Below are 24,180 nucleotides of genomic sequence, written 5' to 3' on the forward strand. Positions count from 1 at the left end.
GCTACAGAACTGGCTCCTAGGTTTTCCATCACCAGTCTGATAGAGCGTGTAACGGGCTATGAGGAAGTTGCACTTGTTTAAGTGAAAGCTTGATTTAAAACTTTGTTCCTGTAAATGCCACAGTGGCTTAGGGTTGGGAAGATTCGTTAGGAACATTCACATTTTTTCAGGTTAAAACGGGCAAATGGTTCTGGTTTTACAGTTACGGAATTCCAGTTTGTGACTTTGAACTAATCTGAGCTCAGCTGCCTGGAGTTGCGCGTGTGCTTTCACCATACTCATCTAAGTAAACTGAGCTTAAATCGCCTTGTGGAGGGATGATGGGGATGAGGGCTGGGGAAGGCACCTTGGGGTGCAGCAGTGAGGCTCCACGGCTGTTGTGTGCAGCTGCGTTTGACATTTTGGACTTGAAAAAGCCAGACCAGCGGAGTGTCCAACGCAGTCACAGCAAGCAGTTATCTCTTTATTTGAAGCCTGAATGGAGAAGGGAAAGAAAGGGCTGGGCTAGAGCTTAACTCTGCGATCTGAAGACCTGACCAACGCAGGGAAATATGCCAATGGTGGAGAGACTGTAAGTGGGAGTAGCCAAGATGGGAGTTTGGCTGCACAGGTACCACCTCCATCTCTCCCCAGGGAAGCCACAGTTGAGCTCCCAGCTCCCTCTCAGGGTTTGTCACCCCCAGCAGAAGCTGGAGGGAGAAGCCTGTCCCCTGCCTTGCTTGTGAAGAGCCACCTTTGTAAGCCCAACCTATTTTTTTTTCCCAAACCAGACAGAATCTCCCAGTAAGGATGCAAAATAACCTTCCTGTGCCTCTCTGGTGAGGGAAGCAGACACCAGCGCTGCTTGCATGTCTGGGGAAGGAGCTGATGGGTTGTGCTACCACATGTCACCAATGCCAGCAGGTGACAAGGAAGCACCACAGCACACGCAGGCGTATTTTAACATGACACCGGTGTATTTTCACATGGACACGTCCTGGTTGAACCGCCAAACCCCAGGTCTGTACATCAGTCCCACCAGTCTCCTCTCCTTGGGGGAGGAGTGTGCTGGCCACTCTGTGGGGCGGAGGAATTGCACATGCTGGTGTTTAGAGCAGGTGGTCACCTGGGCAAGACAATGATCGTTAAATGGGATGAGTTCAAATGAGAAAATCCAGCTCAGACAAATAATAAGTGTCAAAGGCTGAAGGAAGATGGCAAAGAGGAATGGCTGAATTAAACGAAGGATGGCAAAGGGGGTTATACGAAAACACAGTGGGTGGCAGGGGTAGATGGGTAGAACTAAGATGAGTAGGAAGTACAAGATGCTAAAACATCATAAATAGTTTATGTAGAGTTTAGGAGGGGTTAAATGCATAAATTATTTGATTGACACTTCATCTTGTGTGATTTCTTTGATTATTGGATCAGTGCACTTGAAAACAGAATCATTGAAATTGCTCAAAGCAGCTTTAACATATGCAGGGAAATGAAGGTAAGTACAAAACAATATACTTTATTTTTTCCTAATTTGTCTCCTCTGACAGCCTTGGATTCTGAGGTGAGCAGAGGAAGGGCTCTGCATTTGGATATCCTGCTTTTGCTTTGTAGTTTCCGTGACTCTGTACATTTGCCTCAGGGAGCCAATTATAGGGCAGAAATAAAACACAATCAGCTTTTCGTGCAGGAATTTCATCCTCCCTGAACTGAAGAGTACAAGAAGAGCAGATACTAATTTCCTGCTGATAAATGCTTCTCGAAAGTATGATGAACGCCAGCTAACGATACCAACGCACCTATGAATGCAGACTTGTAGATGCAGTTCATACATCTCCAAGGTTGTCAGCAGGGACATGCTTTGGGCTGCAGGAGGGTGCGGAATGTGGCAGGTGACTGTAATCACTGCCTTACCTGCACACCAAAGCGGGGGAAAAAGGCTTTTCAATGTAAGTACTTTATGTTATTCACTCTAAAAGCACCCTACTAACTAAATTGAGGTAATGATAATGGAATAGCCACGCCTTTCCCAGTTAATTAATGCAAATCCTATAGGAATACTTGATGTTCATTGTATCAGATGAGCACGCAGCAAGCTGGCAAAATTAATGTCACAGGAAGAAGAAAAAGATTCTGTCTAGAAAGGCTGTGACACCAGGTAACTCACAAACCATCTCACTAAGTGGAGTGTAAATGTGTAGCTTGACATGTATCTCACTCCTTATATTACAAAAAAAAAAAGTAACTATCAGCCTACTTTCTCTCCTTAGCTGATGACACAAATGTAAGAGGAATAAACATTCTTCTAAGATTACACGTTATGATTGGACAATGTGATAATATTTCTCCAACTCAGTAGCTGCTGAACAGCAGGCATTGCTCTCTGTTTCTGCCACTGTAGGCTAATGGCACATCTGTTTGTAGAACATATATTTACATAGGTTAATTTTCCTGGGTTTTTTCCTCTTCAATTGTGGTGGAGTCAGATCCAATAATAGCCTTTAAGGTGACATTATAGATGTTTCACTACAAGGCCACTACACTCTAGAGAGAATTCCACAAGTGTCAACAGCGAAAGGCTACTGAGGAAGGGGATGTGACAACTCTCTTGGCTCCGCAATGGCATTTATCAGCATTACATGCACCATGGGTTGGCACCGTTCTCTGCCTTGTGGCAGGACAACTCTGCAAGGTAAGAATAAACTTCTTGTTAACTGAGGTTACTGGTGTTTGGGAGTGGAGGGGGCAGGAAATAATTTGTCATTTTCCTCCATCTTTTGGTGCAGCGAGCGTTGTGTGTTTACTACTACTCTCGAGGCGGGTGAGCCCATTCAATTCGAGAGCCATGTACTTGCCCCATGGTGCTCAATCTGAGTATAACAGGGGATGACAGAAGGAGGTTAGAGGGAAAGAGGCTGATGACAGAAGCAAAGGGGTTTGAAATGCCTTTTGTTAAATGGACATTTTGGTGCGAGTCTAAGGAGTGGTTTGTGAAAGAGATGTTATTTGGGCTGGAGAAAGCATGTGCATTAAGGGAAAAAAGGGTAAAGCAGTTTGTAATTCACTTAATGATTTAGAAGTCATAAGGAAAACAACATTTAAAGGCTTCTCAGAACCTTTTTATCATTACACTGTTAAAACATGCAGGAGCCTAGAGTGTGTTTTTTTTATTTTAGGGCATCAGTGCTTCCCGATAGCAATTTCTTGCACATTTGTGTAAAAAAATCCTGCTTCCTTCAAGCATCAAGCTCTGACATGTCAATTGCGATCTTTGTGAACACAAAACCCCCTCGCTTTTATTTTTTGTGACAAGCACACTGTCCTATTTACACTCTGGAGTGAACAAACGAGGAACCGTTCCTTCAAACAGGGGTACTCGGAAAGAATCTTCCTCTCATTTCAGTGGGAGGGAATCTGACAAGACACCCCTCTGGGGCTGCAGTGACTGCTGAGGGGACGAGCCGCTTCAGCTCAAGTATGACACAGAAGCACAAACCCGAGTGGCTGAGGCTGCAGGCACAAGATGAACACTTACAGGCACACCCTCATCACGGCATTGTCCCCAAAAGGCAACTCTTTCAGCTCCAGCACTCAGAGTTCATCTCTTCCTGAGCTGAAATATCGTTTCCTTAAGTGTGTTTGTTCCAAGCTGCAGCAAAGATGGATTTTTCTCATTGAAGCTCAATTTACTGAAAAGCTCTAGTTGTTCAATCAACTCCTGCAACAATGCCAGTAGTATTCTTGCACTGCGCTCAAAGTAAGGGCCTGGAGTTGCCAAGTTAAGAGTGTCTCGCTGCGTTTTGAAGATGAGGTGAATGTGGATGTGGCAGCAGGTCTCCTACAGGCTGTAAAACATACCAGAGACTGATAAAAAGTGGTTAAGGCAACAGGCTAAGCTCAGCGTACTGAAGCTGAAATGATTTCTTGTGAGAGATGTACAGCTGGGCTGGAAGCCTTTTCATCCCAGCACTGGGACGTAATCCTTGAAGAAATTAAGCACTTCACACCAATAGCACTGCTGCAGCCTGGAGCCCAGGTGATGAGATCCACATCTTTGTAACCAGAGGGATGCTGATGGTGAGCAACTCGCTGCATCACCTGTTTGACTATTGTCTGAAACAGAACTCCAGGAAAAGAGCCACTAACAAAGATGAAGCCTTATCAATGTGACATTTTCAATAATACAATAATAATTTAGTATTTTTAATAATTTAACTGTTCCTTATTGAGGTCTTCAAATGTACAATTGGAATCTGCCACTTAAGGACTGGAACTGTCTTTACACATAATTAACTAACTCATCATGCCTTTTTGTTATTCTTAACATTTATAGGAGTTTTTCTACAAGTTGGGGGAAGAAGCTTCATTCAAGAAGGGCTCGGGCATCAGCCGTTAACACCTGGAGTTACACTCCTACCTTGCAAGAGCAAACTTTCCAGGGCCTTTTCCCGAACAGAACTGGTATGTCCTGCAGACTCCTAAGACTCTGCGCTGCAGCAGGATGCAAAGATCTCCTGTCCTGGCTGCCGCTGTTGCTTGCAAGGACGGGGCACGGGATCCTGTGAACAACTCCACACAACTCTGGCAGAGGCTGAAAGGTTTCTAACACATCTGTGTTTTAAACTCAGGTCTGAATATGATTATGAAAAAATGTCTTTTACTGTCAACACAGCTGATTTACTTAAATAAGCCACATACGAGTTTTCTTATAACAAGAAGTGGCAAGAGAAGAAGTCACAGCACAGCAACTCTACTTCTATAAAAATATCAATTTATTATTTAGAACTGAGGAAGGCAGTGTGTTGACTCATTACCACAACAGTTTGTAGCAGTCAGAAGTTGTGGCCTGAACTGTTATTTATTATAAACTGACCTGGCATTGCTGCACAACTGGTTCTCTACAACTGCTCAATCAGGCACTGAAAGTCTTTCTTTTAAAAGCTGACTAACAAAACAAGTCTATAAAGCAAAAATATGCTGTGACCCATAAGAAGTAAGCAAACCATCAAAAAACCAGAACAGTTAATGTCTTTAATATAAAATCATTTTGTCCCAAAAAGCAGCAGCACTGTGTTAGAAGAATATTACAGTTAAATTAAAGGAACACCATCATGATTGAGGACATCTTCATGGATGAAGTAGAATCTTCCAAATAATTCATAGTCCATTTTCTGTACATTTCAGCTTATCAAAATACACTGGGAACAAATAATATATTTTCTGTTCAGCAGGTGTCACTACCACCATTTCTCAAAGAAAACACAGTTTCTAGGAACACCAATGTTGGACAGAAGTTTGGATATAGATTCTATCATTGGAGGTGGACCGCAGATGTACCATAAAGTATCCTTAGATGCATGTTTTTCTAGGTCCTTTTCAGATATTCTTCCCTCTGACAAAGAAAGAAGTAGGAAATGAGAACAGAAATATTAATCATGAGGTAATTTTAAAAAAGAATGACTGGCTAGAGGTATTTTGAGCATTCCTTTCTTAAAAATGCCAGGCCTGTTTAAGGATAATCGGTATCAAGATTTGAGGCTTCCAAAACCAATTGTTCTTCTGGGGATTTATATCAGTACTTCAGTTGGAATGTAGGGGATATTAGTCACTGAGGAGGAACATGGCTTATGTACAACTAGTAATCCCACATGCAGATGGAAAAAATATAACACAAATACAACATAAAAAGGAAACACAATGAAGTATCTCTTACAAGCAGTCAGTTTGTCCTTCATCAATCCCACCTTAAGCTAAGTAAATACTTTGCTTAATAGTTTCTGGAATAAAGTTTGCAGTGGGAAATACCAGTATAAGGTTTAGAATTAACAGAGGAGGTTTACTAGAAATGAAAACAAAACTGCAAAGGGAAATTTCTTCTCCAAAGCGTAATATGTACAGTGAAATGATTTAACTCATGTCTCATTTTGGATCTTTAAACGTCAAAATACTAAATTATGCATATAACATCATCCTCTAGGATGTAATCAAACACAGACCTTAGAAGTCATCTCTCTGCATTACAATTATATTTACCTGTAACATGTGGCTGAAGTTCCTTACAGACCTGTGATCTCTGTTGGGTAACGTGGAACCGACATGTGATCTTTCCAGGAAATGCATTCATCAAACCAAGAATATTTTTCTGTAATGTTAAACACACGTGCTTATCCCACAGTCTCTAAACCAAAGCAGATGTCTGCATCCAGCCCCAGAACACCAGCGGTTATGACTGAGTATCAAGACTCTTGCATTTCACACGGCTGAGAGCTGGACGGGCTGGATTTCAAAGGGCTGCCCTGCACACGTACGCGGCATTTCCATACCTGCAATGTGAACACTCTACCAGCTGTGCTGTTAGTGCTTTTCTCTTTTTTTTTCCACAACAGGTTGCAATTTGTAAGATTTGGACCTAAGAACCAGTTACATCCTTTTCTGGTTTCTTCCTCATGTAAATTCTCATTATTTCTTCCTTCCACATGGGTTTTCCATTTAAAAAAACCCCGCAGTTTGTATTTACCATTTACTTACTGAATCTCATCTGCTTTATCTGCTAAGATCATTAGACCCTTTGTTCTCTCATGTTCTCCAAATAAACCAAATACAGTGTAACACTAATGCTATTTTTACCCAAGCAGAAACTGTAATTTTCAGTTCTCTAAGTCACAACTGTGATAGTTACCACCAAAACCCCAATAGCTTCAGTTCAAATCATAGTAAAGAAGTAAGTCTGCCTGTCAGATGCTGTAGTTAGTTCTGAAACTAAGATTTATTTACTGGCTAGATTCTGCACTACTTGGGGTTTTCACTGCTGGAACAGACACTGGAAATTCTTAAAATATTCTGAAATGAAAATAATTTCTACTCTGTGAATAGGTAAATTAGCTCACATTGTCATGTGGTTGTTTACTAACTAGTTACTACTCTGAACAGTCTGCCATGGGTGGCTCAACAAAAAAAACATAAAAACAAACCCAGACAGATTTTACTTAATAGATAAATCTGTTTCCGATTCCCCAAAAAGATATGGAACAAAGAGCAGCACAGCTGGACACCACTGGACACTGTTGCACCAGCACCTGCTCTCACTGTTCTGGACGTAATTCTAAACTTCTGTCCCCTTCCTATGGAGCCACGTACAATCTGATAGCGCTTTGGAAACTAACAGTGTCCTGTTGAGTTGAAGCCCTGGGACCAAGGCAGAAGGGATGCCTAAGGTAGGACCTAACCTGCTTAGATAATCCTGCAGTCATTCACAACACCTACTTGTCACCTGTCACTCTGTAGTTCTGTGATATGGACAGAAAGTCTCAAGTATCACACCTGTGATGGCTCACCACAGCCCTATTTTCCAGCATCCTAGGGCAAGAAACGGGCTCTCTTTAACCAAATGAAGGAGAATGGGAACAGCTCAGCAGGCTCTTTGCAGCCTAGTAAGTCTGTATACACAGTGAAGCAGAGAGCTGAGCAATATGGACCCAAGGGAAAAGCCCCGTCCCTGGTGTCCCAGCCACAATAAGGAAATGAGGGTCACATTCAGTCCTCGTGACATGAGGGAAACCCAGCTAACTGGCATCCTGCTGTGGCAAAGTAAGCATGCTATCTTTTGTAATTCAAACACCACTACTTTAAATAACAAGATTTTTAAAAGCAGCACATCTGCCTGTGAAATGAGAGCACATCCAAATGATTATTAGACCAATTACACTGGGCTAACAGGGACGAAGGGTTGGTGACACTGTACATAGCTGCTTCTCCAGGGACCAGGTCCTCCAAAACGTTAGCGACAACCCAACAGTTTCTCACAGAGATTTGCACAGATATACCTCACAACATAAAGACTCTAGCAATCTTATTTCCTCAATCCTCTGTATAGAGGTGAAGAATTTTCATATACATGATCTGGATTTGAGGACATGTGAAGAACAAAGGGGAGGATATATTTAAGCACTGCAACATATCATTGTGTTCTCTTCTGTCCCAGAAGCTCTAATTCAAAAGCTCTGCTGTCGTAACACTGCTGAAGTAAGAACTCAGGAAACAGAATCACTGGATTGTTTTGGCTGGAAAGGACCTTTAAGATCATCGCGTCCAACTGTTAGCCTAACACACTCAAGTCCACCTCAAAACGATGTCCCTAAGAACCTCATCTATAAGACATGTCTTCTAAACACCTCACTAAAAAAACTGTGCATGCTTCAAACAGGCTGGGAGATAAGTATTTGGCAAAATGGAAGAGTAAATAGGCTTCCGGTTATCAGTCTGCTTCTAGCAACAAACAAATCACTTCTCAAAGAAAGGAAACATAACAGAAGTACAGAAGAAAAGCTAGTGATGGATCTCAAAACAATTTCTGGAATTATGATAAATTTTCACCTTTATCTTACAACCAAAACCTTTCAATTCTTCAAAGAAATCTAAATCATTAGGGATGCTTCTTTACAGAAGCTGCACTAATTTGACCCTAAAACATTAACAGTGACCCTTAATGCCTGTGTGTGACAAACTTTAACTGCGTAGTAAATGTTGATGAAATACTATTACAAGCAATTTTACAAGAAGTGCTTATAAATCCTTCATTCCTAGACTAGCATCCAATAATAACTAATGCATTATTAATAAAGGTCCCCTGTTATTTTAGAAAGTATTACATTTCCCTTGGACAGAATTGCTCTTGCTAGTCTTTAAATTCAATGCAATCTGTACTGAGATTATGTGGTTATGGTATTGCAGCATATAGCATTATGCATACTATTAATGTGTATATACGCATATATATTACAGTACATAAGATCTTTAGCGTACTACGATGCTCTTATGAGTCTATAGTAAAAGCCAGACATTGAGGGTTAATTGACCTATCAGTGAAGTCAACAAGACCAGGTATGTCCAATAACATCCTTAATTTGTACACAGCAAAATTAACCAAACATACATGGGATTTGAGGCAGGAAGTGATGTTTGTCTCTAATTGTACAGTCACTTACACAGAGGGAGAGGCTCTCTGTAATTTCACAACAGAATGATACACACATTAATAGCTTAAAAAAATAGATCACAGATATTCAGCTATCTATTTACCTTAAATAAGAGTTCACTTGTATTTTTTGCACTGTAGTAGAGCTTCACTGTTCCCATTTTGTATCCATTTCCTTTACTTTCTTGGTATCCATGAAGATCTGCTATATGCAGCAGTATAGAAAACAATGGGTTAATTCCAACACCCCCTGCTATCAGCACTAGTTTTACAGGGGAGTCACCAGGCTGAGGATCAAAGAAGAAATCACCTCCCACTCGAAGAGCCACTTCTGAGTCAACAGTACACTAGGATGGAAAAGAAGATATTTCATTTCAAAACTAAAAGCAAAAGTTGAAATATTATTCTTCTTGCACCACAGTCACAAGACTTGCTGGGATGTCACTTTTTATTTTTCTTGACCAGTGAAGAAAAACTGAAGTACTTTAAAATAAACACTTGGTATCCAGCTATCTGGAGTCATCTGTTTCAGTGTCTCTAGGGATCTAGTTCTACTTTCAGAAGTTTCGGTCTTCTGATAAGGCAGGATGGTGACTCCCCTTCCCACCCCTAGAAGAGCTGAAAGTGGAATGATTCACCCAAGAGTTTTTCAACACCAGTATATGGTTGTGAAAACCCGAGGTTAACATGTGAGATCACACTTCTACCCAAACCCAGTCATGTCAAAAAAACCCCTTGCTATGAGGTCACAGGAAGAAGTCAGAATGACTTGCATAGACACAGAAGGTTTTTCCATCCCCATTCCTAAAAAATAATAAACACTCAGAAGTGAAGCAAGTATCCACAAGAATATTTCTTTCAGAACCACTTCTGCATTTGTAACTTCAGAGTTGCAGAAGAAGAAAAATCAGGGGGAAAACGGTCTCTCTTCCTTTCCATTTGCACATAAGAAATTATTTCTTACAGAAATCGGCCAATGCATTATTTTTTTATACATGGAAAACTAAAGCTACAACAAATGAAACATTTGGGTCAGTATCTTCTTGGTAAACTGCACCCCAGTATAAAGCTTGAAACTGCAGTACACAGAAGTCAGATGAGTTCTCCCACATCACTGAACGCTAACGGAACAAATAGGAGCAGAAAATACAGCTCATTTCAAACCACATGCAGGGTTTATAAATTGAAATTAAGAGGATAAGGAAGTCAGCGAAGGTGAGAAAGAAAGAGAGAGAAAAAAAGTAAAGCTACAAGAACTGCTGCAAATTTAGCAGTTAATCATTTACAGAATAAAAACACCTCCTCAAAAAATCCTTTTGATATCAGGAAACAGTAACTGAAACAAAATTATTTCAATTGAGGACACCTGTGTAGTAAGTAAAGGTCTACATACGTAACAATTCCACCACAATGAGGAAGAAGGCCCTTTGACGCAGGTACTGCACAGAAGCTCCTATAGTAGTGAGGATGACCACTAAAAAAAAGCTTTTTGCCTTTCTCAATTATTGCATGAGGTATTATCTCTCAACTATTGTGTAAGACAATTTGCATTTATTATCTGAAATTAATTCTCTCTCCCTTTTCAAAGTACACTGCCAGGCTTCCCCACCATGTTTCACTTTGTTTTAGAGATGCTAGAATCCAGAAGTGATCCAGATTCATGTCGCAGAGGAGAACAGAGAATATGTTGTACCCTTTGTGGAAGTAAGCATTTTTGGGGAGAAACAATCTTGTTCTTGTCTAATCTGCCTCCTTAACCAGCTATAGCTCAGCAAGATGGGACACAGGACACAGGAGGAGTCTCTCTTAAACCAGCAGTCTCTCACGTATTTCAGTGTATTAACCACAGCAATGATAACAGTAAGCCAGTTTCAAAAAAAAAAAAAAGAAAATCTGGAGCAAAGGGTGACAAAGTGTTGTCCTTTAGCCTAGTTTCTAAATACAGCATTGAAGCAGCTTAGAGAAGTGAAGCAATCAATACATTACATGTACACTTCTCTAAATAAAAGTCTGTTTTCCTAAACTATAAAGTACACTGTGCTGAATTTTATGATTTTATATACAATAATATTAAAGAATAAATAGAAATACTTCTGAAAAAAACAGTGAGTAAATAAGTACTAACTATTCCCATAACGAACTTTCACCCTTTCACCCAGAGATATCAACTTCCTCTATAAATAACATTTAAATAATTAAGTACCAGAGTTTTTTCCATCATATACACAACCTTTTCAAGTTCTACATTGCCAATTTTTTCATCTTCTTTCCTAAGGAAATCATGCACTTTTGTTTAGCTAGAAGACTCCATATATACCCTGGATATTTTTCCACAGCATCAGGTTTGACCTTGCTCACCCACTAACTAAAAATTTTCCTATAAATTCAACCGGAAAACTGAGCAACAACAGACTGATTTACATCAAAAAATCCTATAAGGAGCCTCCAGAGACTGGGAATTATGAAGTTAGCCTTTCATATCCTCTAAAGAGCAATACCAAAACCAGGCAATCCTCTTAGTTATTATGTGGCCCGCTGGCACGTGTACTACAAGTTCTATGCAACATCTCAAAAAGGTTATTTATTTATGCTCTACTGCAGATAACTTGCTATAACACCAATTAAAATACTGTGGATAGTCACATGCTAACTACTACATTAGCACTACTTTGGATATTCTCAATTCTTGTAAATTTGCATCACTCTTTACTGTAACTCTGCTGGCCACTGAACAAAACTGCAATATTTGTAAACCTGGAAGAATCTGTCAATTTAAACCTTTCAACCATTAAAAAATGAAAATGCCAGGGAGAGAACAGTAAACAGGACAGATCACAGGGGGTTGTGAAAAGAACAAAAGTTCATAGGACAGCTCATCTATGAAATATGATCAGCAGCAGAAATAGGACTCTTCTGACTGTAACTAAATCGTGTAAATGGATGAACAAAACACCACAAGAGGCCAAAGTGCCAGACTCTACTTTTAATATAGCAAAAATAACCTCTTATGTCAACATTACAAAAATACTGCATATTTAAAAGAATACTACAGAAATTCAGATGTATTTTGTTGTTTTGTCTTTTCATAAAAAAAAAAAAATCTAAAAATCACCCTTTGCTTTCCCTTAATAATCTACATTTATATTTATCTGATAATGATTCCAGTCTATATTTGTAGAAACAGCCAGGAATGATGGTGATTTATCAAATGTAACTTCGTAACACGTAATGCAGCCTGTTCTCAGGTACACAAGTTATAACAGAGGTTTCTCAACATTTTTCAGTTCATGAACTCCAAAGGAATGAGAACCCTTATATGCACTAACTACAGTACCACTGTGTCCACCAAGCATGAGTGCATTCAAAACATCACAAAGACCGTATTACCACACCAACATCCAATTTCAGTTCCTTACTGAACAAATGGTATTAAAAATGGTTGAACAAGTCAACAGCAGTTTTTTAGCCAAAAGTGGTCTGATATCACACACACCACGCCAAAAAAAAAAAAAAAAGGGGGGGGGGGGGAAGGCCAAATCTCACAACCAACAGTTGATCTCCTTTACCTCAGTGTGAACCCAGTGCGCAGGAGGATGAACAGTGTGCTTTACTGCCAGCTCTAACAATCCTTCTCGTTCCAGCAGCCCAGGGCTTGAACATATTGAGAATCCTCCAACTACAGATACTCCAGGAATAAAGAAATCAACCCTAAAAATAGACCAGAAACAAAAGTTGTTTAAAAAGTCAACAACCTCAAACACAGAAAACAATCACCTAAACAAAATGGCTGCCTTTGTTTCAATTATTCTTCCTTCACAAAGATCTTCATTTCCATAACACAACTCTTCCAAAAATGGACTTAATCTTGAGTAACGCCATTTCCTCAGAATTCCTTTCATCTAGAAACATGTCATCATCTTTGTTAAACTAGCAGGTTTTTAAACCGTTCTGCTTTTAGCATTAGATGCCACATCTTACAACAGACTAAAATTTTCAGTGCTTAAATAAATTATTTGCATATCAAAACAAAAATACTATACAGTCTGACAGAGTGGTTTAAATTCTACTCTTTTTGGTCCCTTTGATGGGCTCTTCAATTTTCAAACATAAGAAGATTGGGAAACTAATTTTAGGGAAATGAGTTTTGATTAAACACTTTCTTTTTCTGGGAACATGAAATATCTGAAAAATCACAGTCTGTAAAAAATTTCTTATGCAAAAAATAAATTACTAGAAGCAGAATTGCTTTACCTACTGAACTGCATTGCCCTCTGGTGGCTGATATCTCTTTTTAGTTGATAGGGAATTCAACTGGAATAAATTACTACAATTGTTTTTAAAAGTTAAAGTAAACCACGCCTTGGTTTCTACAGATCAGAAGGTGAACACATGGCTGAGCTTTTGCAAGACGACCAATTAGGGAGTATGGAAGGCAAGCCATTACTACACATGAGCTATCATTAATTTTCATAAAAGTGAGGCTTTGATATTCTAAATACTATCAGAAACAGTATGAAGCTGGTTTATGATCTAACATTTAAACTACTCTGAGTTGCATAAATATTCAAATCCTTCCATTTTCTACAGCACCTAACAAAATCACTGTATTTCAAAAGAAAACTACTGTTTAAAACTAATTGTCCTGCTCCACTTAAGAACCACACTGGTAGGCAATGCCAAGTACCACAGAATCATTATTCAATTCAAGCCAGAGTCAGGCTGGCCCAGTATTAGTTAAATGACAATGCAACAAGAAATACACACGGGCTTCCACTGCCCAGAGATTTTCTTTAAACAGCAAGGCTGTATTCTTCACGAAGATCACGAATTGTTGAGGGAGGGGCGAAGCACTTTGAAGAGCTCCCTAGTTTTTAAAGAAAAAACCCTTGCTTGCTTACTCCCCACAAAGCTTTAGAATAAAATCATCCTCTCCTCAGAGAACACATGAAATGTGATATATAGGATACTATAGCGATGTAGTTTTTAACCCTGTGCTTAGAAACTTGATGGTGTATAAAGGCATCTGACTTCAAACGAAAGGTCAACAACCAAAAAAAATTGAGAAGGTTTATTTTGCTGTCCTCAGCTTCTGCAGCCCCACTGGCTATGTGGCTCGGTTTTCATGGCACCAAGGATCTAACTTTAGAAAGGACGACTCTTGTACTGCAGCGTTTATTGTATCAAAGAACACCTCAAGATGCTACTAAAGCTCTTTACCACCCTCTGGTGGAAAATAATCTTACTACATACATTAACAGAAAAAAATATATATTTATGCTGTAAAATAACAATTTACATTCAAGTAAAAATGTTCTGCTTGACACAGAAGGGAAACATGACTCCTGCCTGGTGGGGAAACACACATAGAAACCCAAACATTGCTGTAAAACCTAAATCAAATGTAGTTTTTAGCCTTCTAAAGTACTAATGTAGGTGTATGTTTCCATGTTAGTATTTCTTTCCCAGTTACATAATTATGAGAGATTTCAGGTATAGCGGACCAGCTTGTATTTCTGATGGCTTTTCTCAGCTGTGTGTAAGAAGGATAAGAGGACCCCTGAAGAAATGCTGTCTGTGACAGCTTAGGTGAAAAGAATAGGGGTAGGGGAAAAAACAGGACAACGAAAAACAATATTTATACCCACAACAAGGAGAGGTACGAAAAGATGTAAAACAGATCTTAGGGTGGTTTTTCATTTCCCTCCTTTTAAAGGATACCTAAGCCAAATCTTTAAGAAAAGAACAACCATCAGCAATTGCTAAAGGAAGAGATCAGAAACATTAAAAACCATAAAGCTGCTTCTTCAAAGCATTTATAACATGTATACACCTCAATGCACGTTTCAGTAAATCAAAAGGGGTAACAGCAACAAGCCTCTTCATTATTACTTGAAGTGAGGCAAAACAAATTCACTTTTGCTTCTGAAAAACTTGATAATTAGAACTCTTTCAAAATATATATACATTTTAGTGACAATCTTTGGCTGTAACATCTTCCTATAGCAAATTCTAACAAGTTAGCCTTTCCTACTCAGGAAATTGTGGCCTGGTGTTTTGTAGTGCTCATCAAAAAATGCAAGCGCAGTTTACAGCTACAAGTATAGAAAAGTTGTTGTATCCCTCACAATAGCATTAGAATATTTTCAAGGAAGAAGAAAATGAAAAAGAGTAATTATAATTAAAGCTTTCAGTCTTCAGCATGATAATTTCTAAAACATTTTTGGAGGGCAAATGCACTTTCCAAGTACTGGCAAGCAAGAATTTAATATGAGTCACTGCACATGTGCAAAAACTGCAGCAAATTACTCCACAAACAAATTATTGCAATCAACATCTTGTGTTCTGGTTCTAAATTTAAAAGGCAGCATATTAACACTACATGAGTAACATATGCTGTTCATACCCTAGCAGCCATACTTTGACTCCAGCAAAACCACTTTCAGATGGCCTAAGCCAATAAAAAGTTTAAGAACATTTAAATGACCAATGCCAAAAGGAACTACTCATGGTGTTAAATTAATTTTTAAGAGAAAAAAAAATATGATTGAGAGTATTTTTAACAAGAAAGGAAGACAAACATGAAAATGTACTGTTTCCATGGAAAAAAAGCCGTAAGGTTGCTTAAACAAACAGGTCATTATTTCAAAGGCTTAGTAATTCAAGGCGTTTTTTAATTTTCAAGTTTGTTTATCTATATTTATATATTAACAGGCTTAATTTTCAGAGTGGAAACTTCTAGAGGAAGAAATAAAAGTTAACAGGCAATTTTGATTTAATTGTAAACCAAAACTAAGTAACTTGTGAATCAGCAGCAGTCTTGGATCCACTGTAAAAATCACTAGTAAATAAAGATGGTAAAGACAGCTTGCAGAATGAAGTGCAGCGTACTTCAAAGTACTCTTGAAGAAAAAAAGTACGATACATAAACCAGAGGAAAATATCAATCAAACTGAACATTTAAAGAATATTGATTTTTGCCTTTTAAGAATTAATATTAGAATATTTAATAATGGTTATTTTACAATTATGCCAAACATCAGCTATTTCACAGAGCACTCAATAACAAAACGTCGTATTCTATAAATTAACAATTTTTTTAAGGCTCAAGTATCAGAGGCCTTTTATCATTTTGTTATAGTGGATTTCTGCTGGTAATTTTCCCTTCAAACATCAGAAGAACCTACCACTGTCCTGCTTTGAAAGTAAAATCTTTATTTGCGATAGACAAACGAAGTCTTTTGACTGTCTCTGATTCATTGGTGATGCCACACACTTTTGCTTGTGAAATTACCTAAAAAAAAGGAAAGCAAACCATTCTGTTACATAGATATCGTTTGCAGCAAAAGTACGCAAGAATCTGTGCATGAGACACCCATCACTTCATGTATTATCTGCGGCATTTCATTACCTAAAGAACCAATATTTTTTCACTGGGGTAGAGAAACAAAAATGGATTCACTTATACAGTCACTGAATGGAGAAATGCTTTTCTACTTACAGTCCACTATGCCTAGCTCTTTTGTCAGGGCTATTCGAAGATTATATATAAACTTGTTTTATTTCAGTTGAGGAAAACATAATGGTAAAGAGAAGGGATTGCTAGTTACCACCTTTCAGATTCGTTTGACATCTATAATAAGGCAAAACCTCCTGTATCTTCCCAGCCACAAAGTAAAAATATCTCTGATATAAAAGGCTGACAAAGGAAATTTGTAAAACATCAGCTGCCACTGAAATCCCAGGGAGAATTCTGGATCTGTATCTAGTTTTATTTAAGTAATTAAATTATGCATCAACGCATAATGCGTTAGTGAAAGAAAAGCAACGAGCCTCGTGTTACTGCATTTACAGACATACCAGTTTGACCACATACACGATCTGTGAACTTGGGAAAACTGAGACATGAATGTTCATTGCTAGTTAGCAGAAGATTTTTTGTTTGGCAACCGCATGGGAGGGGATGTAAGAGCTGCAGCTGATACCGCTTTTAAGGAGTTAAATATATATAAATATATAGAAAGTAATGCTTTTCTTAACAAAAAGCAGATTTTGCAACAGGACCATTGAGGAGGAGCTCCCCACTTAAACTCTTTGAAATGCTCATCAGTACAACGCGGACTTTCATTCCCCTCCCCTCCCTGCCCTTCATCTTCGGGCATTTTTGAGTTATAATTACTAACTTTTTTCCTCTACAAAGGAAGTAATGCCCTAAATATTCTCTATGCAGGCCAATACACAGATTTTACTCTGTTAAAAAATGCTGATGTCATTTACCACACTAGGAAATACTAATAATACCACCACAACTCTACCATTTCTCATTTGTATAAGATCAAACAGACCAAAAAAAATGTAAGCTTTAAGCAACTATGTTCTAATTTAAAACACATGGCAGGAAATTATTTTATTCATAAAGTAACTTCTGAACACGTCCACTGTCACATTAAACAGCAAGATATTTGCCAATTTAAAATAAAGTAGCGTACATTTCTCTTCCACTTTAGCAGACAGTATTAAATGGAGACTGCAATCACTCCAAGTTAACAAGAGAAATGTCAGATACATGACTTAAATTATTGTTCTGATGGAGAAAACGTAAGTGCAGGAAACGGGCATGAAGCTTGGACCTTCTTCATTCCCTTCTTTACTCTTCAGTATACTCCCTAATTTGTTCTTTGGCTGACACATCTGACAGAGCACTGGAAAATTAGTTCTTAATCAGGGTAAAGTTATTATGAAAACTGAATTTGAGCCAGGGTGATCAAAGACTTTCAACCAGGATTTTGGACCATCACAAGAATATCCAACTGACTCAGAGCAAGGCTGCAGTGAGAGGGAGGACAACACAGGACTATGGACTTTGCCACTGTATTTCAAGAAAGTAATAGGCACTTTTTCTTGCCCTGGCCTTTCACATTACCACTCTTGAACAGGCAATTTCATGTAGCATGCACACTAATGCAACACAGATCTATGATTCTTTCATCTTTCTACAGGGCTGAAATGGCCAAATAAGGCAATACAAACTGAAAGAAGCCAGCTGCTGATTACATGGAATGTAAAACCAAGCAGAGGATTTAAAATAAACTGATTTTCAAGTGGTCAGAAATAAAGAAACAAAGATTAAATCAACCGTTATAAAAAAGAAACAGCATAGTCCTCTGATTATGCAGAGAATTTGCAGAAGCAAGAACTGAGCCCTGCTTGTTCACCTATCCCATACAGCTTCTTTCTCTTCAGCAGGCCTTACAAAGATCCCTACACCACCTCAGAGCCCCCAACACCTCATAAGGATCCATTTGCCATGTATTTTCCAGCTACCCAGAGTTTATGCTGAGCAGAAAAAGTAAGCAAGCCAAGCAATCAGAAATGCCCAAGATTAAAAAAAAACACAAAAAACCAACACACTGCTGCAAAACTCAAAAGTGCAATTTTTTTTCACATTAGAAGCAAACAAGACCATGCCTCTGTCTGTACCTGTCTCTACACTCATTTTTCCATGTACTGGGTTGATTTGGCATAAATGGGACCCACGTGAGCAGCTGCACGTCCACAAGCGACGCTGCTCTGTACTCAGGTAAGAGCTGGCATTAGATGTGAGTAGCTGAGGCACAGCTCTGACATACGAGGGTTCCCAGAGCTGCTCACACCCTGACACCTCTGGGGACAGGCAGAATGGGGCTGCGTTTGTCTCATCCATCTACAGCCTATATCGCAAGTGCCGAGTCTTCAGTTTTGGTGGTTACCTGTTTATCCCCTCCACCCAGCTTCCTTCCGAGAAGAATTCATTTTTCCTGTGACTTACTCTCAACTATACTTAGGGAAAAACCTAGCAGAGGACGAATTAATTATGTACATATATGCACATTAACATCTGTGTAGTGTGTTGGAGAACAGTTTGTCGTGCTGTTTGACACATGCGGGACTGGCCTGTCATGTCTCCTTAACACTGAGAGAAGCTAACTAAACAACAGAGAAAAACTGAGCACTGTTTCCCAATTCCTGGGAATTAAAGATGGGATTTTTGAATCAAAAAAGTGCCCTACTTCTCCTGAAAAGTCTAAGAAAAATGCAGAATTGTTTACTAGTGAAACATTTGAGAGTTGACATAATCTTCTTCCAGTATTTAAAAATTTCAAAACGTCTACTTTAGCTAATAACACCAAGGAAATATCTATATGAAATACAAGAGTATGTTCGCCTCTGAGCATTATTAAAAAGCATGCTCACTGCACAAACCAGATCCAGAATAAACATTTCTGGATTTTGATGGAGAACAATGCTCTTGTAATTGTGAATTAAAATAGATATAAACCAAGATCCTTTTTACAACTGTCCATTATTTCTCCCTTCAAAATGTCTACACTTTTATCTTACCTCCTATCTTACATTTTAATCTTAAATTTTAACCAGAAGTGTCGAAATCCATAAGAAACTGAAAAGCCTGTGTAGAGATGATGGGCATCTGTGTGCTTTCATTGCTTATCATAATCCATACTTGATCAGAATTCTATTCAATTTCTTGTCCAACAAAGTAAACAGCATCATGTCGCCAACAATTTTGCAACCCATGATGTTTCACCCACCATCACAATATCCACTTATTTTCAAACAATATCAAATACGAAAAATGAGGAGAAAAAAGAAATAAAACAGATTCCAGTAGAACCAAAACAATTATCCAGTTTCTTCACACCAAAAAAAAAATTACTTACATCCTAAAGAACAGAACACTAACCTCCTGGCGAAAATTTTTTGCTGTCCTCTCTAGATGATCCATTTTCCTTTTTGATTTTATTGTGCTGCAACAAAAAGCAAACAAAGATAATCGTCATTTTGACAGCTGTGCTACTGTCCTTTACTGATATGAATTTCTATTAGCATAACAATCCACCAGCGTAATCCAGACTGCAGATGGCATAAATCCAAATAAGAATGAAATATAAACATATAATTGGCACTTTAGTATTTATAGGTTAGAAGTAATTTGTCAGCTTCATTTTAACAGTGTTACCATGACATTCTCTTTAAAAAAAAAAAAAAGTTTTTGTTCGTGGATAACCTACTCAACCTACCCGTTCGCTGTGCAGTAACAAAAAGCCGAGTGCCTCAACACCACCAATGCAGAATGAGTAGATAAACATCTGCTAACACCTCGTAGTAATTGAGGAACAGTAAAACCCACATAAACAGTAGCATGAGCCATGATGACTAAGCCTTCTTCAGAATCACCAGCTCCTGAAAAATCAATATAAGTACTTGTTAAATAAAATACCCACTGTTTGACATAGCTTGTTTTCACCCTTTATTTCAATTAAATCAAAAAGGCTAAGGCTCAGCTGGAGCTAAAATTAGCAATAGAAATATAGAGTAACAGGAAGAAATTTTAAAAGTATGAAAGTATCATAAAGAAGTGAAAATGTGCATCCATCAACCGAAGGAGAAGACAACCTTGTCACAGATCTTACGGAAAAGGCTGAAGTACTCAACACTTCTTTTGCCTCACTCTTCACTGGCAAAGCCTGCACCCAGACCTCTGCCTGTACCGGCAGCATTTGGGAAGGAGAGGGATAAGTAGGAGTGGGGCCAGCAATTGCTCAGAGAAGCTGGATTTATTCAAATTCACAGAGCCAGATGGGTTACACTCAAGGCTGCTAAGAGACACAGTTGACAGGCTTGTGAGGCAACTGCCTATCGCCTGTGAAAAACAGTGATCAGAGAAAGTCTCCAATTGACTGGAAAAATATTAATGCATGGTCATGTTTAAGAGATGCAAGAAGCAGCACCTCTGTCCAGTCAGCATCACCTCAGTCTCTGGAAAGATGTCCAGAGCTTTTCCTCGCAGCTGTATGAAAACTAAGAAAGTAATGAGGGAGACTCAACAGAGATTTACCAAGGACAAATTATGTTTGACAAATCTGAACACCTACTGCAATGAAATGTCTGGTCATGGAGTTAAGGTGACAGTTCAATAACTTTATGAATAACTTGGACGATGAGACACAATGTACCATCAGCAAACTTGTGGATGACACTGAATTAGAGGGATGACTGACATGCGGAATGGTAGAGCTTCATTTCAAAGGGGCACTGAGAAACTGCAGAACTGGAAGACAGAAAGCTCATGAACTTAAAGTACAAAGGTCTGTACTTAGGACTGGCTTAATCCAGCCCTGGCAACTCTCCTGCTCCAAGCAGGAGCTTTGCCTAGATGACCCTCAGAAGTCCCTTCCAGCCAAAATACCTGGGATTTTAAATGCTCAACCAATATTTATGTCCAAAAGAAGATCGGACAAACCTTGAGTATGCATTCCCATTCTATTGATAAATAAAGGATTCTGGTAGAAAATTGTTATAAGTATTAAATAAAAGTCTTTATAGGTTAATTTAAAAATACGTACATCCCTCATCCTTCCACATATCCTACGTAATACTTACATCTCTAAACTGTTAAGCAAGTAGCAAACACTTGCATGCACCACATTGGAAACATGACGCGAAGCTTCCAAACTGCCTACTCAAATGGAACTATGACAGAGAAAGATGAACTGACATGTACAATACTCAAAACAAGTCAGAAATGTCCTTGACTTACAAATGTAGGAGCCAAGAGATACTTCTCCTTGCTTGTAAATCTGCCTTTGTTTTTTCCACTGCTTCTTTAAAGCAATTTAATATTTTACTTCCATTTAAATCTATTTTCCTGCATTCTTTTAAAGCATATAATTTGTTTTTGAAAAGTTTTTGGTTTTCATTTTGCATCCTTTGAAATGGCAATGATCCAGCTTGTTTAACTAATCAGTCCTGTACTCTGGGCTTTCATTAACAGCTGCATTGGCTGGTCACTCACTAATTTGTCCTGTTTATAATCTTGTACAAATGGGAGGCAGAGCTTTCATAAATTAGGCTGCTCAGAAATTGATTATGTTTACTGTAACTACTCAAAATGCCCACTTTCAAGCATAAGAAATACTTCCTGCAGCTCTTAACTGTCCATAAATTTAATAGCTTCTTAACATTTAATTCCACAGCAGCTCACAAGGTTTCAAAGCAGAATTATTTAAAACTCTTCTCCCACCAGTGAGCAAAGTTACTTCAATTTTTTTGCCATAGCATATACTGAGTAGTGTATTTAAGCAAAATACTTAAGCGCTTTCTACACGCAAATGTGTAGAAGCTATTAATAAGAAAAGCATTAACATTCTTAAATTATTTTAGCATGACAAAGTACACATCTAATGAAGAATTCACATTCCTTTACATCAGTATGTTTAGTCTGTAAACTGCGACTGCTCAAAAATAATTGAGTTACTCAAATTCAATACATGATTTTATGATCTAAAGTCTGTTAGATAGCAAATCTTGGTTAAATCCATCTACATCTCCATTTTGGGGGGGTTTTCAAGTGCTTTTTGATTTAAGTTTTCAAGCTTTTCACTCTACCACGTTAACTAATTCAAAGCAAAAATTAAGGAAGTTTGAAAGTGGACACTTAAATAACTTGTTTATGCCAATAGCTGTGACTAATTAAATTATCACAATGAAACACATAAAATCCAACACTTTGCTTCAGAGGCCAAGGACTGCATAATTATTTTTTTATTATTATTTTTAATTGCCTCACATCCCTCAAAATCCTTTCTGCAATTAATTACTCCTAAACACAGTGACATCCGTTGGTAAAGTAAGTGGCCTAACCTTAAAATCCAACACAAAGATTCTGCATTGTTTATTTTACATGTTTAACTTAATCCTTCTACTGGTAAGGTTGAGAGTCAGTAAGGCTGGCCTCACTTTCACTGCTTTCACTTTAGGCAGCAAGTATGTTCAGTTCTACATGTGAAAATGTGAAGAAAAAAAAAAAAGGATCTAAATATCAATACACAATACTGAAAACAAAACAAATGTCAGACTTTTTTAATTGTAGCAGATACAATTTTAAAGTCAGGGCTGAAAGATCTTATTGAGACATACTATTTTAAGACTGAGACTCTGCCCTGCATGAAAAATAACTCTTGAACAGTAGTTCAAGCTACTTGTTCCATTTACACTATCATCAATCACTTTCCAGTCCTTAAAATCACAATGAAAATCAATTGTAATATCAATCTGTAACCAGAAATTCTGAAACCTCTTTTAATGAGTTCTGTTTCTCTTATACTCTATAGAAGTCTGAGTCATTCCTTTACAAATGTGAACAGCCTCTCCCCCATCTGTCATCTCCACAACTTTCCTGGCTCGTCCAGCTCCTCAGCAACCCCCTGCCCTTCAAGAAGCGCAGCGCTTGAGCCTCCCAAGCTCTTGTCTGGTGGGATTTTTCTACCTTTTTTTTCTCTTCTTATCCACATCCTTATAGAAATAGCCACTCCAAATATTTCCTTTCTTCTTTCACTATGTGGAGAGAAATGAGTGCTTCTTTTGTATATGACTCCTTCCTCTCCTCACCTAAAATTAAAATCAAGCGATTCATTCATTCTCCTTACCCTCTGACCCACTGGCCTTGGGTTATTATCGCTTGAGATCTACGAGTGTATCTCTTCTTTTCCTCAATCCTACATCAGTATCTGAAGGGACAGAGTTACTTATAGTTAACCTGTACCACACTGAAGAGTGAATACTATTTAAGTTAATGCCAGAGTGCTGAGGAGGGGAGGAGGATAGCAAATCTTTTACCGCTTTTAAGTGTATGGATGGCTAAGAGACACCCCGCGAGATAAACCGTCCCTCCTGCAAAAGTCACAACCGAAAAACGCTTTTCCCCTTGACCCAGCACTGAGGAGCACCCGGGAAGCACGGGAGGAGCCCCCGTTCGGCTGAAGCAGGGCAGCACTGAGGAGCCGAGAACGCTGTGGCCCCGCCGCTCTCCTGTCCCGTTCCGACCCAGGGGTCGGAGCAGGACAAGGTCGCGGCCGTACCCTGCCGTGCCCCCGCAGCCACCGGAGATCGCTGCTCCGCGCCGCCCCTCGGCCAGGAAGACGCTCCGGACGTGGAACCGGCAGGCCAAGGTGCAGAGGGCACCGGTCGGAGCGGCGCCGTGCAGGGGTCTCGCTGTGGGGAGGAGGCGATCGGGGGAGACCCCGCGGCCCCACCCGCACTCCCGCCCTCACCCCAACAAGCCCCAACGGACGCCCCAACGCAGCGTCCCTACCCGGCGCCGCATCACGTGACGACGGGCGCTCCCGCCCCGCTCCGCTCCGCTCCGTCACACGACGCGCGGCCGCGGCGCCTGC

General features: G+C 39.2%; 1 protein-coding gene across 6 annotated transcripts; it reads right to left on the reverse strand.

The window, feature by feature from the left end:
- Positions 1-4,993: 4,993 nt before the first annotated feature.
- OXNAD1 (oxidoreductase NAD binding domain containing 1) lies at positions 4,994-24,168 on the reverse strand. 6 transcript variants are annotated; one of them, XM_071804986.1, is made up of 9 exons: positions 23,274-23,404; positions 20,026-20,188; positions 19,689-19,752; positions 16,135-16,241; positions 12,517-12,658; positions 9,261-9,297; positions 9,055-9,152; positions 6,010-6,118; positions 4,994-5,368 (listed from the first exon to the last, which is right to left on the reverse strand). In XM_071804986.1, exons 1-9 carry the CDS (start codon positions 23,296-23,298, stop codon positions 5,214-5,216), a joined length of 900 nt encoding a protein of 299 aa, XP_071661087.1. In that variant the 5' UTR covers positions 23,299-23,404; the 3' UTR covers positions 4,994-5,213. The 6 variants fall into 6 exon arrangements, with proteins under 6 accessions (XP_071661087.1, XP_071661086.1, XP_065688823.1 ...); XM_071804985.1 differs by having other exon boundaries at positions 9,055-9,155; XM_065832751.2 differs by lacking the exon at positions 23,274-23,404 and adding an exon at positions 24,099-24,168 and having other exon boundaries at positions 9,055-9,297.
- Positions 24,169-24,180: the final 12 nt, after the last annotated feature.

This window comes from Patagioenas fasciata, chromosome 2 (assembly GCF_037038585.1).
Source record: "Patagioenas fasciata isolate bPatFas1 chromosome 2, bPatFas1.hap1, whole genome shotgun sequence".
Classification (NCBI taxonomy): Eukaryota; Metazoa; Chordata; class Aves; order Columbiformes; family Columbidae; genus Patagioenas; species Patagioenas fasciata.

Bases quoted from the DNA above. Each gene is read 5' to 3' on its own strand.
- OXNAD1 (XM_071804980.1), bottom strand. From the start codon at position 23,298: ATGTGGATAAGAAGAGAAAAAAAAG. The intron at 16,242-19,688 runs GTTAGTGTTCTG...CCTTTTTTTTAG, and splicing joins CAAAAAATTTTCGCCAGGAG to GTAATTTCACAAGCAAAAGT. The intron at 6,119-9,054 runs GTAAATAGATAG...TTAACATTACAG, and splicing joins CAAGTGAACTCTTATTTAAG to AAAAATATTCTTGGTTTGAT.